The sequence below is a fragment of the Verticillium nonalfalfae genome (genome assembly GCF_003724135.2).
Source record: "Verticillium nonalfalfae strain VnAa140/NRRL 66861 chromosome Unknown scaffold_14, whole genome shotgun sequence".
NCBI classification, from domain to species: domain Eukaryota; kingdom Fungi; phylum Ascomycota; class Sordariomycetes; order Glomerellales; family Plectosphaerellaceae; genus Verticillium; species Verticillium nonalfalfae.
Genome location: NW_021167239.1, coordinates 46,949 through 62,634, shown reverse-complemented (window position 1 = coordinate 62,634; position 15,686 = coordinate 46,949). Strand labels below are relative to the sequence as shown.

At 54.7% G+C, this 15,686-nt stretch overlaps 2 protein-coding genes across 2 annotated transcripts; both read right to left on the bottom strand.

Annotated features, from left to right (window-relative positions):
- Positions 1-1,220: 1,220 nt before the first annotated feature.
- On the bottom strand, positions 1,221-2,958 carry D7B24_001796 (uncharacterized protein; the record flags this gene model as incomplete). The annotated part of the gene is made up of 6 exons (XM_028636017.1): positions 1,221-1,457; positions 1,513-1,593; positions 1,649-1,768; positions 1,835-2,619; positions 2,673-2,760; positions 2,851-2,958. The coding sequence occupies 6 exons, from the start codon at positions 2,956-2,958 to the stop codon at positions 1,221-1,223; spliced, it is 1,419 nt and encodes a 472-aa protein (XP_028497779.1).
- A 3,810-nt stretch (positions 2,959-6,768) lies between these two features.
- Positions 6,769-10,494, bottom strand: D7B24_001795 (uncharacterized protein; the record flags this gene model as incomplete). The annotated part of the gene is made up of 3 exons (XM_028636016.1): positions 6,769-6,854; positions 6,907-10,230; positions 10,395-10,494. The coding sequence occupies 3 exons, from the start codon at positions 10,492-10,494 to the stop codon at positions 6,769-6,771; spliced, it is 3,510 nt and encodes a 1,169-aa protein (XP_028497778.1).
- Between the last annotated feature and the right edge of the window lie 5,192 nt (positions 10,495-15,686).

Here is a 15,686-nt window from a genome sequence, read left to right as displayed (position 1 = left end):
GTCTAGCCATCATCTCATATCTCTGATGCCGGTGGCCTGGATCTCGAACTACGGGTTCATTCAACGACGGCGCGCTCTTCTAGGACATGTAGGATGATGTTTCCGGTGATCCATGTCAGGCTTTGCAGCAGTGGCCAATTCGGTTACTGGGTTTGGGACTAAGTCACTCCTCCCAACAAGATACTATTGAGTGACGCTCTTTTGTTGCGATGCAGCCCGTTTCGTGCTTCGGAGTAAGTGCTACGTGGTGGTGCGAAAAGTCCCTCCTGCAGCGATCATACTGGACACTCTCTGTCATCCCTACTGGACTATGATCAGGATCAGAACACCCAATCTCCATCTCATTTTAGACAACAGCTTTTCCTCTCAATGCAACCCTAGGGCGGCACCATGTTCCAACAGGAGCCGGCACTCCGGGAAATGCTACAAAGACATGGATGCCACTTTGGGTCGCCTGCCTTTTGCATGAGAATCGAAAAGGGCTAGATCTTCCTGATGAGGCAGGTCACTTTGAACTTGGACCATTCAACACCAAAGTACTTTTCAGCCAAGGCCAATGACTAACCTCGCGAGCCTGAACGGCTATTCGCAGGATCCAAGCAATTCACCCTGCCGCTACCCGGAGGAGGAACTTTGGATCGTATCTGACAAAGCCTCAGTCTCTCTTCAAGTCTCGAGATTCCCGCATCCGTCATGATTGTCGGCTCCGGTGAGCACATGCCAGCGATGACGCCACGAGAACGATAGCCTACTTTTCGATGATAGTCAAGTCGTATATCCACCTATTCATGATAAGCTACCATGGAGACAACAGGACCCAACAGTTTGTGTTTCCCACGAGATTTTGATTATGCTTGGCAGCAGGGCACGCACTGTTGCAATCACGATCTAAACATCACAAATAGCTGGATATTTCATAACGCAATAAAATCTCTTCTTCTGTGCTTACCTTGAGAACTTCTACGGCATCTGCTGTTGTCTTTTTGGCTCTGTCTGCTCTGCTCTATCGCCCAGGCAGGCTCGTTCTACCAAAGACACAGCTTACGCACCTGAAGCCCTTGCGTGATATGTATAAGAATATTCCCCAAAAGCCACGGTTTTGTGCCATGACGCGAGATCCAAACTCCAAACTCCAAAAACCATATTATCCACCGAGCTTGTGTACGATAAACAAACCCCAAGCGAAGTGCGTATATTACGACGTAGTCAACTCGCGTCAACTACTCGACCCTGCGGCGCTTTGGTTCCGGTCCCTGAGTTTGGGAAGGTCGGATGTTCGCAAGACCGCGGCTGCCACGAACGGTGCTCTGGAACAATGTTGCTCCAGTGGCATCTGTGATCCCAAGACGCTCGTCGATACTCCATTGACCATTTCGTGTGTTGGTCTTGATGGCGTCGGCGCCGGCCTTGTTTTGAAGCGTCTTGACCATGTTGCACTTCTTATTGGCGGTTTTGCGCTAATTTCGTCAGCTGATATGAATGAGACATGCTGGGAAGTGGAGGAAGACTTACCACCTGCTCTTTGTGAGGTGCGGCAGCGACTCTCTCGACCCACGAGATCTGCCCCAGAGACTGCAGAATGAGCTTATGAGCCTGCGTGATTACAAGTTAGCATGACGTAGCGGAACTGACAATTAGCCGACCTTACCCTCAGAGCCTCGCAGATGGAGTTCCACCTTGCCTCGAAGGAGGCGAACCTGTCCTTCATGAGTTCAGTCTGCCACCGGGCCACTTTGTGCAGGCCCTCTTGGGCACGGATTGCAGCCTCCTGTGAATGAAAGTTAGTTTGAGCTAGCACCACGGTTGATTTTGAGCAAGTTGAGTAGTGACATACCAGAACCTCCCAGCAGAGAACCTCGATGTCTAGGTCGGACAGCATGCGACCGATCAATCCCTCGATCTTCTCCGTATTGGTGAGGCCGTGAGAACCGAGGATATCGCCGATGCGACGTTTGTTTCGAGGCCTTAGTGCAGCAGCGACGGCATTGCCAGAGGCAGCTGCGGGTTCTCCATCTTGACCAGGGTCGGTGTTGACATCATCAGCGGCTTCGATGGAGCTGCTCATGTCCATGATGGCTTCGAACAATTGCTGAACACACCTCCGTTGGGCGGGAGCATCCTGCCTGATCTCAAGGTCCTCGTGGGCAAGGCCTGATGCCCCATTAGAGAACGCGTAATATACGTCCTTGAGCCCCTCGAAGTGTTCAAGACTTCCAACATAACCTTGGCATTGCCCGGTCATTGGAACTTGAGCACGAGTCTCGATGAACTCTGTTGGGGTTTGGTTAGGTGGAGCAAGCACCTGCACCCGAGCCACGTCCGGAGCCGAGGTCACGTCGTAGACATCCCCATGGCTGCCCTGTAAGTTATCACCGGTCAAGAGGGGGTCAATCATCTCTTCGTGGAAAGAGTTGGGACCGGTGACATGTATGGCAAGAAGTCGATTCAGCATGAGGCCAGTCTCCGAATGTCCAAGCCCGAATACATAGCAGTGTTTGGCAAACAACACCGCCAGCTTCCAAGCATCAGAGCGATTCTTGAGTTTTTCTTCAAGGTCTACCAGAATCTCTTCGGAGGTCGGGTAGTAATTCTTTCTCTTGTGGAAGAGTTTGATGGACTCTTTGAAGGTCGGGTCAGTAGCAGTCACGATGGGTTTTGAAGAAGCAACTTACCAAGCATGAGACTCATCCGTTGTGATTCTTCATCGTTCTTCTTCAAGACTGTTTTAGCCTCCGATTCGAACGTTCGAAGAATCTCGGTCTGTATCTCAGCTTTGAGAACCCCAGATTGAGTCTCTCCGACTGGGCTGCCCTGTGATGGTGTTGGGTCTGTGTTCTAGACAGCCCGCACATCATCAGCACCAGCAAGAGACTCCGTTTCTTGGAAGATATGGTCTTCTTCGTAGACGTTGAGCCCATGCATAGCAGGAGGATCGGAATATTGGCCGTCGTGAGACATTGCTGAGGCAAGCTACACAGGCTCTGGGGGTCTTCTGCAAGAGGCAACGATGAAAAGCTCAATGATTAAGTAATTAATGCTTGCGTATATGCAGCAAGCAATATTAATGATCTTGTTGATGCAACAAGGCAAAGCCAGAAAGAGTTTGATGATTAGGGCTGGTTGTGGATGGGGGAAGAGTTCTTAGGGGTATGGTTGTAAAGCGAAGGAACGGGGAGAGCCTGACAGCAACGAAACTTTGCTTATGGCCGTGGCCCACCTTACGCGTAGACCGTGTGTGGAAGACGGCCTCAGGCCAACGACCGCATAATGTCAACAAGCCCTATGCGTGCAGGCCGGCAACCCTCATGGTGACGTGTCGGCACTTGGCACTGAGGCCGCCGACAATAACAACCTTGAACGGTATTGCACAGCTATTGTTGCTAGCGTATTCGAAGGTGTTCTCTATTCATAGCTGGAAGCGGGGAGGGCTCTCGTCCAAGAACATTCATATTGTTCACAGCAACGGGCGTCTTGTTCCGCATAGTTTGTCTTCCGCGAAGGGGGATGTGCAGCATTGGTCCTCTTCATCTCTTGTGACGGATTCAAAGTCTATGAAGCTCTTAATAAAGACGGCTGCGAATCATATTCTGGCGAGCTGCTTGCTGAGTTCTGATTGCGGGTGTAAATATTGGAACTATTGAAGGAGCTTTATGCTCAAGCTGTTTGCCACGCCACATTATTTGTCAATAGCCACTTCCCACTCGCTATAGAGAAGTACAGAATATGACGTTTTCTCAGTCATGCAGGTTTTGCTGGAGGTCCACGCCGATCATCACGAATAGTTTTCGGATATCCTAACAATAGCCCGTCCAGTGGTTCGCGCATCACCCACGGTGTCAAACCCAAGAACTGCGTAAGAAACCTTGCAGCGTGTTGCAGAAAATATCAGGTATCCTAAAGCATGCTTGAAGGAGTCTAATATATTAATGGCCAGTTGTACCTTATTCTACCTAAGGCTACGAGCAGCTTTTCCCGACTGCGAGACCTACAAGCAGCAACTTTCGCCGCCACCCCCGAGCAGCAACGGATCAGTCGTCAATAATCCTTCTGCTCTGTGTACTTCTGCCATGATCGCTTTCTCCTCGTAAACATCATCACAACAACAACGTAATTCCAACAGCTGAAAACAACGGTCGCCCGTTGTGGTTGCCTCAGCCGCAGAATGCTAGCAATCATAGAATTGCAAGGACATCCAATGATCCCCCTTACTCCTCTCCTCGCTCTTCGAAAGAAACCTATCTAGTCTGCTAACGTGCAAACCTACTCCAGAAAATAGCATCGCAGAACCTTTCCCATCCGACAAGATCAGACTGTCGAACATGGTCAGCCAGCTGTTCAAAGTCCCTCTTACTCAGAGCACATGAAACAAGCAAGACCGACAAAAGAGGCTTCGCATTCGTCATGGTGCAATCGCGATCCAGGTTTTGGCCCTCGTGAGGGGGTTGATGGCTGGCTCCGTGTACAACCCTTTAATATACCCCAGCCGGCTTTATTTACCACCACCAAGAGCTTTCCCCTGTAGCACTAGCAGGTGCAGACGAGGGCACTAACATGTCACGGGTAAGACCGATCATATAGCTAAGGCGGGACGCTCTCAGCACTGCAAATAGCGAAGACGCCAGGACTCGACTACCAGAGCAGAAACACCGTCAACACATAGGCACGACAGCAAGATATGGACACCCCGGGTCCATGACTACAGCTAACCAACACACCAAACCTAGAGGCGCTAACGCCACAGGAAACGAATCAACCGAATCACCTTCCAGCAGGGTAACCAGCCCCCCCCCCCCCCCCCGAATGACTCGAGATGAACCCCATAAACTAGCGGACAATCTGAGTATGGCCATCTCGACGGAAAAAGAAGCGCGGCGTCGCGGCCGCCTTTTTGCCAACATGAAATATATAGTGGCGTTAAATATATCGTCTTCAGCATCATGCTCCAGACGGCCGGCACCCTCACGGACGACGAGATTGCCATGCCTGTCCCAGTTGCAGAGGCACACACGCGTCTCGTGTCCTGCTGTGAGATGGATCCACCACGGCGCCGTCCTTCATCGCGTACGAACGCGAGAGCTTGTCCATCAGCCTCTCTGCCTCGAAAAACGCGAAATTTCCCCTTCTCCCACCGAGCCGGGACCGAGACTGCCGGGAGTTCCCCCCATCGCCGAATACCGTCAGCGCCTATTTGTATATTCGGAGGGAACCTGTCTTGCGCGATCGGTACACTCCACGTCTTGCAAGGTCCGGACCCATACCAGAAGATGTCGTACCGTGAGCCTCTTATAAGACGGGGCGGGAGCGGGGGTACCATGGGGACCGCGCATTATCGGCGCGTCGAGAACCCATTTCCACTCTTCTCGACCCAGTTCAAGGCAGCAAGGCGGCACATAACACCATGGGAAGGTGACCTTGTATCGTTCGAGATAGATGGAGTCAGTGCTTGATTTGGAGCAGAGTGAAGGGAGCAGAGTGAAGAGATCTTCCACACGTGGTCCGCAGGCAATAGATTATCGGTATGGTGTCGGAGTACATCTTGATACTGGCTCTCCGCGGTCCTTATATATACGCCCTCGTAGCCCTCAGTTCCTGACTATCCCCCTGTGCCATGGCTCCGCAGGGGTCTCCTTACAGATGGGGGAGTTTGATGGACAGCAGGTATCGCAGAACGATCTCTACGTTGAAGATCGGATTGCCTCGGAGTTATGCACGGAGGAAAGGCCATTGCTACTTCGCTGTGGCTTCGTCTGGGCGGCCTGGATTTCAACACAAGAGCGTCGTGGCGCTCGAAAGTACCTTTGTTCGATGACTTCGTAGCGGTGAAGATGGGCTGTTGCTCTGATGGGTACCAGAACTGACGCGAAGGCTGGCGATTATACGTTTTTGTTGATCAGCTTCAAAAGGACGTCGCCGAGTTGATGATTTGTGAAACTAGTCACGGGGATGCTTGCAATGATTTGATGCGGGAGCCATAGTACTTCACTGTATGGCGGCTTGCCATTGAGCTGTGGCCGATACGCGATGACGCGACAGAGGGCCTGGTTTACCCAGAGCGACTGTTATTTGCGTTCTTCGTGACCATGTTCTTTGTAACTCCTCGGTTGATGCCTTCGCTCATTATCCGTTGCTCAAACAAACATTCTTCGAGCTTTTCTGCATTTCAGATCACGAGCGACTATGCAGAGAGAGCGAGAGTCGAGTCCGATCGCCGTGTATAAGACGAATCCCATTTTTACTATATTTCATAGCCGCTTCCTGTCGGCAGTACGTTCGGAACCATCGTTCGTAAATACCCTCAAACGGGTACACCACCTGCTCCTGGCTCCGTGCTTCCGGGCCAATCCTTCTTTCCTCACTCCATGGGCCCAAAGTGGTCCACATAAACAAAGCCTTGTTGAACGTAGGCATCTCTCCCCGTCCCTCATCGTTGTAAATCCCCTCCTCTTCGTCGACTTCCTTTCGCACGTCGCCACCCAAATCATTTCGCACGAGATTGCCGCCAGCGAATATGCCACAACGCCTAATGAATAAAACACAAGAGGGACCCGCCGCAAAGGGCAGAACGCTCGACGATGCGGAGCCGTGCCAAATATGGCTGTCACTCGGTAGCGTGGCCACACGCAGGGCGCCGGTCATAGAATCGTAGGTAGATGTTTCGTAGCCTCGGGGTATGACGTTTTTCCCAGGTCGTCAGATTTTTCGTCACGCTTTTGTCTTTTCCTCGTTTCGTTTTTCATGCCTCTTTTTCCCTATTTGCTTTTTGCTCCATTACTCGCAAGCCATGACCGACTTTTCGGCGCGGGCGCGCATATGCGTTGCATGCGTCTCCAGGCATCGGGCCATCAAATGGGTGACTATGAAGTGGTTAGCAAGAAAACGAGGGGTAGACATCTTCGGCCAACTCACCTGGCCACACGGCGGCTTTGTCCAGCATGTAAGCCGTGACGCGCAAGACTTTTGCAGCATAGCCCGTATGATCGTCCATCTGTACCGCAGGAACATTGCCATTGACGAGCTCCATATTCATCTTCATCTCAGCAGACGCAAGTACCTCCTGCACCTTGCCGATGAGCTTGACATCCTCCTCTTCCAGCAGCATGATGGCCGGCACCTGCGAAAGGTCAACATCATCCTGGCCGAGGATGCCGAGGTAGCGGCCCACACGATCCTGGAGCGTGGCAATCCATTCGGCGAGGACTTGAGCACAATCAAACGCACACATGGCCGACTGGAGGGGCAGCTCTTTGCTTGTAAAATCGGCAAATGTCACGCCGAGTTTGTCAGCCATGGCGAGCGAGTCGGCTGCGTAGAAAGCCGCTTTCCGAAGATGCTTTTCCCGGCGCGAGGTAGTACGACTGGATGCCTGAGGCGCCTGCGCTTGGCCGGGAAACTTGGCAGCCGCGAACTCGGGCGAGGCAGACTGCTGCGTGGCAGGTGATTCAACAAACGCGGAGCTTGCGGTTGAGTTGTCCGATGGATCAGTGCCGTTGGACTCTGTGTTGGAGGCAGGAGAGTGCTCAGCATGTTGGATGATCTCGCTGCCCCGCGAAAGTTCCTCGGCCATGGCATCCCAGTCTCGCTGCCAAAACTTCTCTTTAGACCGAGAGAGATTGACAAAGAGGCGCACGTATGCGAGGTCGAGCAGTGGGATTGCATCGGCGGAGAGGGGCCCCAGACCAAAAGGGTTTGGTCGCTCAAGGCTGTGATTCGGGTTACTGGCCCAAGCAGCCTGCCACGCCTTGAGCGCGGGCTCGATGTGGCGGTGCATCTTCTCGGTCTCCTCGTTGGTCCAGACCTTGTTGTGGTGACGTTGCCGCGTCTCCCAGATGTAGTTGTGGAGGGCATTAATAAGGATTAGGCAACCAAAAGTTGAGGGCCTGAGATGAGATTCGCTCCCGTTGGGGCCCGAAGGTTGGGTGAAGGCCTTCTGCTGCTTTTCGTTGGTGCGCAGGAGCTCGCCGAGCGACTCGTGAAAAGTTGTGCGGTTATGGTTGGCACTGCGCACGCCTCCCTTAGCCGCAAAGGCGGTGCTGCTCTCGGCGGCAAAGAATTCTTCATCGCAGGGTAGGTCGAGCAAGATCTCCGAATTGGTCAGCGCGGGAGTGTGGTTGTACGCTGTCACCAGCAAGCTTGAAAGGATGAAAATGACGTAGAGTGTCCGTTTGCGCTCCTCCATCGTCTTCCATTGCAGCCACTCAACCTGTTCCTCCATATCCGACTTCATGCCGTTCCAGTCTTCACTCATTTGGACCTCAATTTCAGTCGGCTCAACCCGGATGGGTCGGAGAAGGTCAGCAGCCTGAGCAAGGCTCACGAGAGCCGCACAGTGGGTGGAGGCGATGTCGCTGGCCGTCTTGTCACCGCAGTTGTGGCCGTAGACAACGTTGAGTAGCATGGCCTGGACCAGCCAGACGGGCGTGTGCACGGCACTTTCAGGGATTTGTGAGTTCGCATCAGAGCCGGGGGTGCGTCGGAAGTCAGCCTTGCGTACATCGGCCTTGCGACGCTCCTCCAGGTAGAGCTGAATCATCTTCTTCGCCATTTCGAAAAGGTCTCGCGACTGGGTGTGCTCCATCTCGTAGAGAGCTCCGATGGCGGCCATGGAGAGAATCAGACAGCCGCTGCCACCAACGCTGTTAGAACGGCCTGTTGTGGACGAGGACGACATCTCAAATGATAGTGTGGGGATGTGGAGAAAGGGTAGATGAGGATGGAATGACTGCAGGTATGAACCAACATATCGCTGCAGATCCTGCGTGCTGGGTAGACTCTTCACGTGGTCTGGAAGGTTGGAGACGTTCTGGACGCCTGGGGACATGGGCGATCCGGGAGTAGGAAAGGAGTACTTGCGACCACCGAAAGGAGAGCACTGGGACAGAGCGTTCACGATTGCGCCGCGCGTGGCTTCGGTAATGGTTGACACTGGAGAAACGCCATGGTTGCCGCCGTTGAGGGATGAAGGCGTTTCGGGCCCTGTGTTGTAGCTGAGTGCCTGGTTGAGATTTTGCGTGTTCAGGCCCTGTACGAGAGAGGGGCTGAGGGAGCTCATGGAGGGCGGCGGCGTGGAGAAGTAGACGTCGTTGGGCTTTTGTTGGGGTGGCTGCGGCGACATGGGAGCGCCATTCAGCAGGTCCGGAAACACCGAATTGGTCAAATCCATAGAGAAGGGATTGGGGACCTGCGGCGGGCCCATGACGGCGGGCTGCCACATGGATGACGTTGCCGCCGAGACCTGGTGGTTAGACCCATCAAGCATGACATCGCTTATACCGCTGTGACTGTTGGTGCTGTTGGCAGACGGACTTGACCCGTCGACAGCATTGTCGGCACCCTGGAAGGACATTTGATGTTCAAATCCGGTCAGCCAGTCAAAGCTGTCGTCAATGTGCTGCGTGGTGTTCATGTCGTGCATGCTGTCATGCATCTGAGGGATGAAGGGGGACATGGGATCCAGCGCCATTGACTGGGGCGAGTCGTTGTAATGAAGAGCATTCGGGTTGATGGTAGAACCTGGCCCGAACAGTAGGCCTTCGAAGTCAAAGTCTGTATTGAAGGCCATGGGGGGCGCCGTTCTCAAGCCAGAACTAAAATCCATGTTGTTCATATTATTCATGGCATGAGTCTCGAGCTTTGGCAAGCCGTGCTGAACGCCTCGCTGACCCATGGCGGCTGCCATACCGGTTGACAGGCCATTGGGCATGCCATAGCCGTGATCGAGGCCATGCATAGGCAGGTTGGCCAGGCTAGGATGACGGCTGTGGCCATGGGTGGGGGGGATGCCGCGGGCAACCTGTGCGTTGGCAGCTGCCATCATCTGCATGGCGCTGCCGTCAACATGGCTGATGGTGTTGGCCCGCGGGCGCATGGCGGCCTGGGCATTGGCGGCGGCGGCTGCGTGAGGTCCGGCGACGCTGTTCTTGCGAGCTCTGCTCTGTCCGGGCGCGGCGGCACCGCTGGCACTTTCACGCCGAGCACGAGGTCGGGACGAGGGCGTCGTGGTCTGATGCAACTTTTGCTGGTGGCGCAGCAACAGGTCGCGACGGGCAAAGCATCTTGTGCACTCGGGACATTCGAAGGGCTTCTCCTTTGTGTGAGACCTCTCGTGACGTTTCAGGTGCTCCAATCGGGCAAAGGAGCGTTGACAAGTCGCGCAGACATGAGGGCGAGGTTTATCGGTCTTGGGAGGGGGAAAGTTGGCCGGCGCCTTGGTATTCACAGTGATTGACGAGGCTGTCGTAAGAGTGCGGTCAGCGGGCGCTGTCATGGCGAACTCGGGGCAGCATCATGGGCGGGGAGGAGGGGGCTCTGCGATAGAGAAGAAGGAACGGGAACAGGAGGGGCACAAGCAAAGGTGGCGGAGGGGAGGAATTGGAACTCAGGCTCTCGGCTCATACCATTTTCGTCGGCCACAGTTGCGGCATTGTTGGTAGTGTTGGAAGCAGCGACAGCGGCCATGTTGGCAGCAGTTTCGACCTTGATTGCGGCTTCGTTCATGGTCATTATTTTCGAAAGATCGGGTCGCCGCTGATGCTGTGCTGTGTGCGTCGTTTTGGAGGGGCAGCAGGCAGGGAGGCGGGAGACGGGAGGCGGGAAGCGGTAGGTGGGAATCGGGTGGGCGGCGGTCGTCAGTCAGTCCAGTCAGTCGAGCCTGTACAGTCGCTCGCTCGCTCAATCAATCGTGCGTGGTGGGCTGCTTGAGCGGGTCGTGAGGGATTGGGGGAGGCGGGGGGCCCTTCAGGATAAGAGAGCGGAGATAGTGGGAGCCGACGAGAGCATGCTCTTTGACGAGATGGGCGCCTGGAGAGAGAAGGGCGTCGTGATCGTGCGTCGTGTCGAATTTGTGAGCCTTTGCGGGGGGGATATCGGGTCTGATCAGAGTTGAAGCACAGAATGTTTCCCGCAACCGAGAGCAATTGCTGGTGCTTGGAGAACAAGAGAGGAAGGGAAGGAGAAGGGAAGGTCAGGTCAATCAGCTGGCAGCGTCCGAGGAAGGACAGCAATTGGCCCAGTCCGGGAAGGAAGGAGGGTACCTAGGTAGGTACGAGGGCAAGGTCGGAAGGCAGGAGAGAGGAGTGTGACCATGTCCCGGTCGCAGTGGCCGTACCAGAGGCAGGTACTCCGTGTGTATGTGTCAAGCACACACGTCCCCTTCCCTGGCCCCTTCCCGGCCCCAGACCACATCCTTGCCTTGCTATGGGCGATACCGCAGGCTGCACCGTGCGAGTCCATCCCGCGATTGCCACGGGGAGTGAGAGTAGGGGCGACCCCGGCTGCACGTTTCGAGCTAGCCTGATGGTGGGCACAGCCGGCGCTGATGGTGATGCTGTTGGGTGTGGTCTGCCAAAGGAAGCATGACGATCGAATAAGAGGGACGCGGTCCAGTGCGAGCCCATGAAAGTGAATTCCAATCCGACAGAGCATAATAGTGATTATAGCGAGGCTTTTCGTGATCAGGCCTTGAACCCTCCCACTGATGTACACGTACTTGCCCATAGAGGCCGACCAGGAGCGTGCTGTACTGCGAGCCCGGAAGGTGTACATGGTACGAGCGCAGCCAGTCGCGACCCAGTCCATTCCCCACTGCCCAACCGATCGCCCTTGCCAATAATGCCGGTCGCGATTTAAGCACCGGAGTATTCGATCTGTCAGCGGTTATTCAAGGAAGGGGGAAATCCCCCAGGTGAAAGGGCGTGGCAGCTCGGTGCGACACACTGTGCGTGCTTGCCTCAATTTATCGAGTAGTCGCTCGTCTCTCGTTCTGGCGTCTTTCCTGTTGCTGGCTGACAGCTAACCAAGTACATAGGTACCGAACGCAGCTAAGCACGCGTCGGGAAAGCGAGGTCCAGCCAAGCGTTCCATTTTCAGCACAACAAAGTCGCTCATGACCAGATGACCAGGCGGCTCCAGCACGGCACCATCAACAGAGGCCTACCCTAACTGGGCACATCCAGGGCCCCAGGCTCCATCGCTCCATCTCCAGGGCTTGGGGGCTCCAAGGCTCTCTCGCTCTCCCTCCCTCCCTCCTTACTTGGCTTGGTTAGGTAGGAGTCTCTTCTCCTGAAGTAGTGCGCCGAGATGGGCGGCTGGTTAATTTGACCCGAACCTTGCGACACAGACGGCGGGAGGTTCGCTGCCGAGAGGGTTCTCCTGACTTTCAACCGTCCATTTGCATGTTTGTTGTCGCGTCGTGGTCCTTGTCAATAGACAGGACAGGACCAGTGGTGCCGCTTCCGCAGAAGGAAGCAAGCTGACCGAGCCCGACCGAGCGACCGACCGATCAGCCATCCAGTGGGTGGGCAGGTGGCCTGACAAGCTCAGGGTTCAACGCGGCACCACAACGCACCCTTGATCACACACAACGGCTTGACCTGCCGGGTCATGGCACAATTCGAGTCGAAACATGTCCGAAGCGAATAGTGACGATGAAAGGGCGGCGTGTTGGCTCTCTGGTGGGGGTCAAGTGGCCACGCCATAGGCTGCTGCCAATGATCCTGCGATTGGCGTCTACCTCGTCGGGTTTCAGTGGGCTCTCACCTCAAATCACTCGTCACTCACACCGTCCAAGGAGGGACAGACAGGCATAACATGTTGTCAGTCACAGTCATGGTCAGCTCAACACAACACCGTATGCAGAGTTGCCGGTATGTTTTTGCATTTCTACGATTTTGCTCTGCTCTACTCTGCTGTATCCGTCTCTGTTCGACACGTGCTGCCCTGTCCAGTGATGGTCATGGTGACTGGTTCCATCGCTCGACACTCATCAATACCCGCCCGATGGCCGGCTACCCACGCAAACCCACGATGACTTGCATCCTGGCGGTCTTGCAGGGCGTCGTCTCTCAACTCCTTGTCGCTTCTTCTGCCTCTTCACACTAGTCACCACCCGCCGATGGGAGTCATAATTGTGGCCCAACCTGCATAGAACAGCGGCGAACAGAGGAAGCCGCATGTTCGAGCCCCGAGTCAGTGCAGGGGTCTCACTAGGTCGCTCTGGTGTCTCTGCTGGCTGCCAGCGCTCTGATTGAGCCAGGTTGGCACCACAAAGCCTGCTAGCCACATGAGCGCTAGCGCCTGCATGGGAGCCGACCCTAGCCCTCGCATCGCATCGCATCACGACGTGCTGCAGAACAGTGCGCTATCCTCGGTGCACACTTCCCCGACCGTGCGTAATGGTGGACTGTACCAGGTCGTATGCATACTGGGCACACACACACACACACATACATTGACCGGTTCCCATCTGGGGTCAAGGTCTTGCACCCTGAACAGAAGCCTGAACAGGAGCAGCTCCTGCCGTGTAAGCAGACCAGGTCGCAGCTGCCGTGTCGTCAATGACGAGGGAGGTCGTTGCTGTAAGGAAGAGTGACGATGATACAAAGCATGGTAGCAACGTATGTGCCTGCCTCCTTTCTGCCTCACTTTTGCCTGCAACACGATGACGACACACAATTCGCCCCTTCGCGAACTTTTGACGGAAGCAGCGCTCGTCCTAATGGCGCCTGCCAGGTCCCAGACAGCACACGTGGGGCAAGAATGCATGGCTGGCTGTCTGGTCTGAACAGACCAGACTGTGTTCTGCTCAACCTTTCCACCAGACTCCAGCCTTGCGGCAGCTTCTATGACATTGGGTCGTGTAGCATCGTCTACATACGAGCAGATTCGCCGCCGTGATACTTGCAATCGGGCATAGAAATTCAGATTTCATACCGTCCATTAGATCTCGAGATCGAGTCGTCCTCCTTCACTACTCCAGACAATATAGTCTATCAGCAGGCCTGTCGCCCGTAGATGGTCCATTGGGCGTGGAGGCAACACAAAGCCAGCGGATCGAGAGACATGCCGCTCGCCAAGCGCGCATCCGCACCGCCCTGAATGCATCTCCAGCAGGCGCGCGACATGTACATCAGTGCACACATTTGATGTTCACAACAACTCAACAAATTTGGGGCACGTTGTGGGTTCGCCATATTCCTGCGTATGTACTGCGACGGGCTCCGTTCGAGTCTCATTGTTTCGCAATAATGGCCCGTTTCCTTGACCCCCGCTTCGGAACCGCCTCTTCTATCTAAGGTAGGTACCCTTATCGTAAACAACAGCAGCATGAGACCACCAGCCTCGGGCGGTGGGCGGATCCGCATACCTATAATGCCTCGAGCGATTAAAGAAAGAAAAGAGCCGCAACGCAGTGACGACAGCCGTTTCACAAGTGAACACAGGGTTTGTGCGACATGTTCTGCATACCGTTGGCCATGCCGGTTCGTGCTATTAATATTCCTGTCCAGGCTACCGACCCATCCTTGTGCATGTTTCTACCAACATGTCACCTCACGGCGAGGCCTCGGCTCCGTCCAACAGCAATCTTTACTATCAAACGAAGAATAGGTACAGGTATATAGACAGTGCCCTTCTAACCCAGCCCTACTGTGCGCCGCAGACCAGACATCGGCCAAGGGTCCGCACTCCGTTGTTACGTCGGTGGAGCCCTCTTGCAGCCACCATCTCAGGCCGCGCCAAACCAGGGCCTGGTCAAACACGCAATGAATCCCTCCCTATCTGCAGGTCAACGGATTTGAGCTTGGCGTCAGCGAATGAGCCAGCCTCCCAGCTTTCTGCATGCTAGACTGGCGACTCGCCCAAGAGAGGCAGGCCATTGTCACAACTCGACCACCCGCGTTGCAGACTGGCGAAAGGCTCGCTGCGTCCGTGCACAGCATATGAACGACGGATCTCGGAACATTTACTAACCCTTTGAACAAAGCCCTCGGACGATGCGGGTTATACAGATCAGACGAATGAAACGGCTCATGATGTCAACTGGCATTCCAGCTTGTTTGAATTACCATGGTCGCATCGTCGACCAGGACACGACTTATCTGCAGTTCAGAAGACCATCGACCATCCATCCTTGCCACCAACCCTTGCTGCATGTCCGCGTGATGCTTCAGGCACGCTTACCTAAGGCAGAGCAAATACTCCTAAGCTCATGAGTCCAACGGATACCTGGAGTAGTAGGGCATATCGAAACGACCGGCGACAATACCAGGCACATACCGAGCTTGGTACTTTCAACAATGGGTTTCAGGGAAAGCAACGGGCGGTTGGATTCCGATTCCGAAAACGATTGCCCTTCACAGATGGTCAGATTACTTCACATCATGTTCGTCGCTGAATTACTCATCGCCTTTGACATGGCGCACTCAGAGCATGGCGTTAGCGTCGCAAGCAAGCATAACCCTCGGAGCCACGACTCAGTCTGCTAATTTCCCCTTCAGCCACCGCACTCTGGCAGAAATGTGACTCGTCAGGGGAAGAAGTGCCGAGCTTCGAGCTTCCTTCTACGCTCTCTTCTCCAGCCTGCTTCCCCAACTTTGCTAAATTACAGGAGTCTACTACTTTGCATAGTGCGTTGCTCGACCATCCTCGCTTTGCGGTCACGGACCTCTTCTCCAGTCATGTCGTCTAGATTCGTGAGCCATCAAGTAGGGGCCAATCTCCATTCCCGACAAGGGAACTCCTGACACTGAGGTGGGCTGCTCCGAATGATCCGCCCAGCAGAACAGTTCCAAGGGTAGCTCTTACTAGTGTGTGGCCAGTCTCAAGCTCACGCGCCCATGGGTTGGTTTTGTTAGGCTTTGCACACCGACAGACCGGCCCACTTCTTGTCTCGCTATCGAAACGCGGCACGA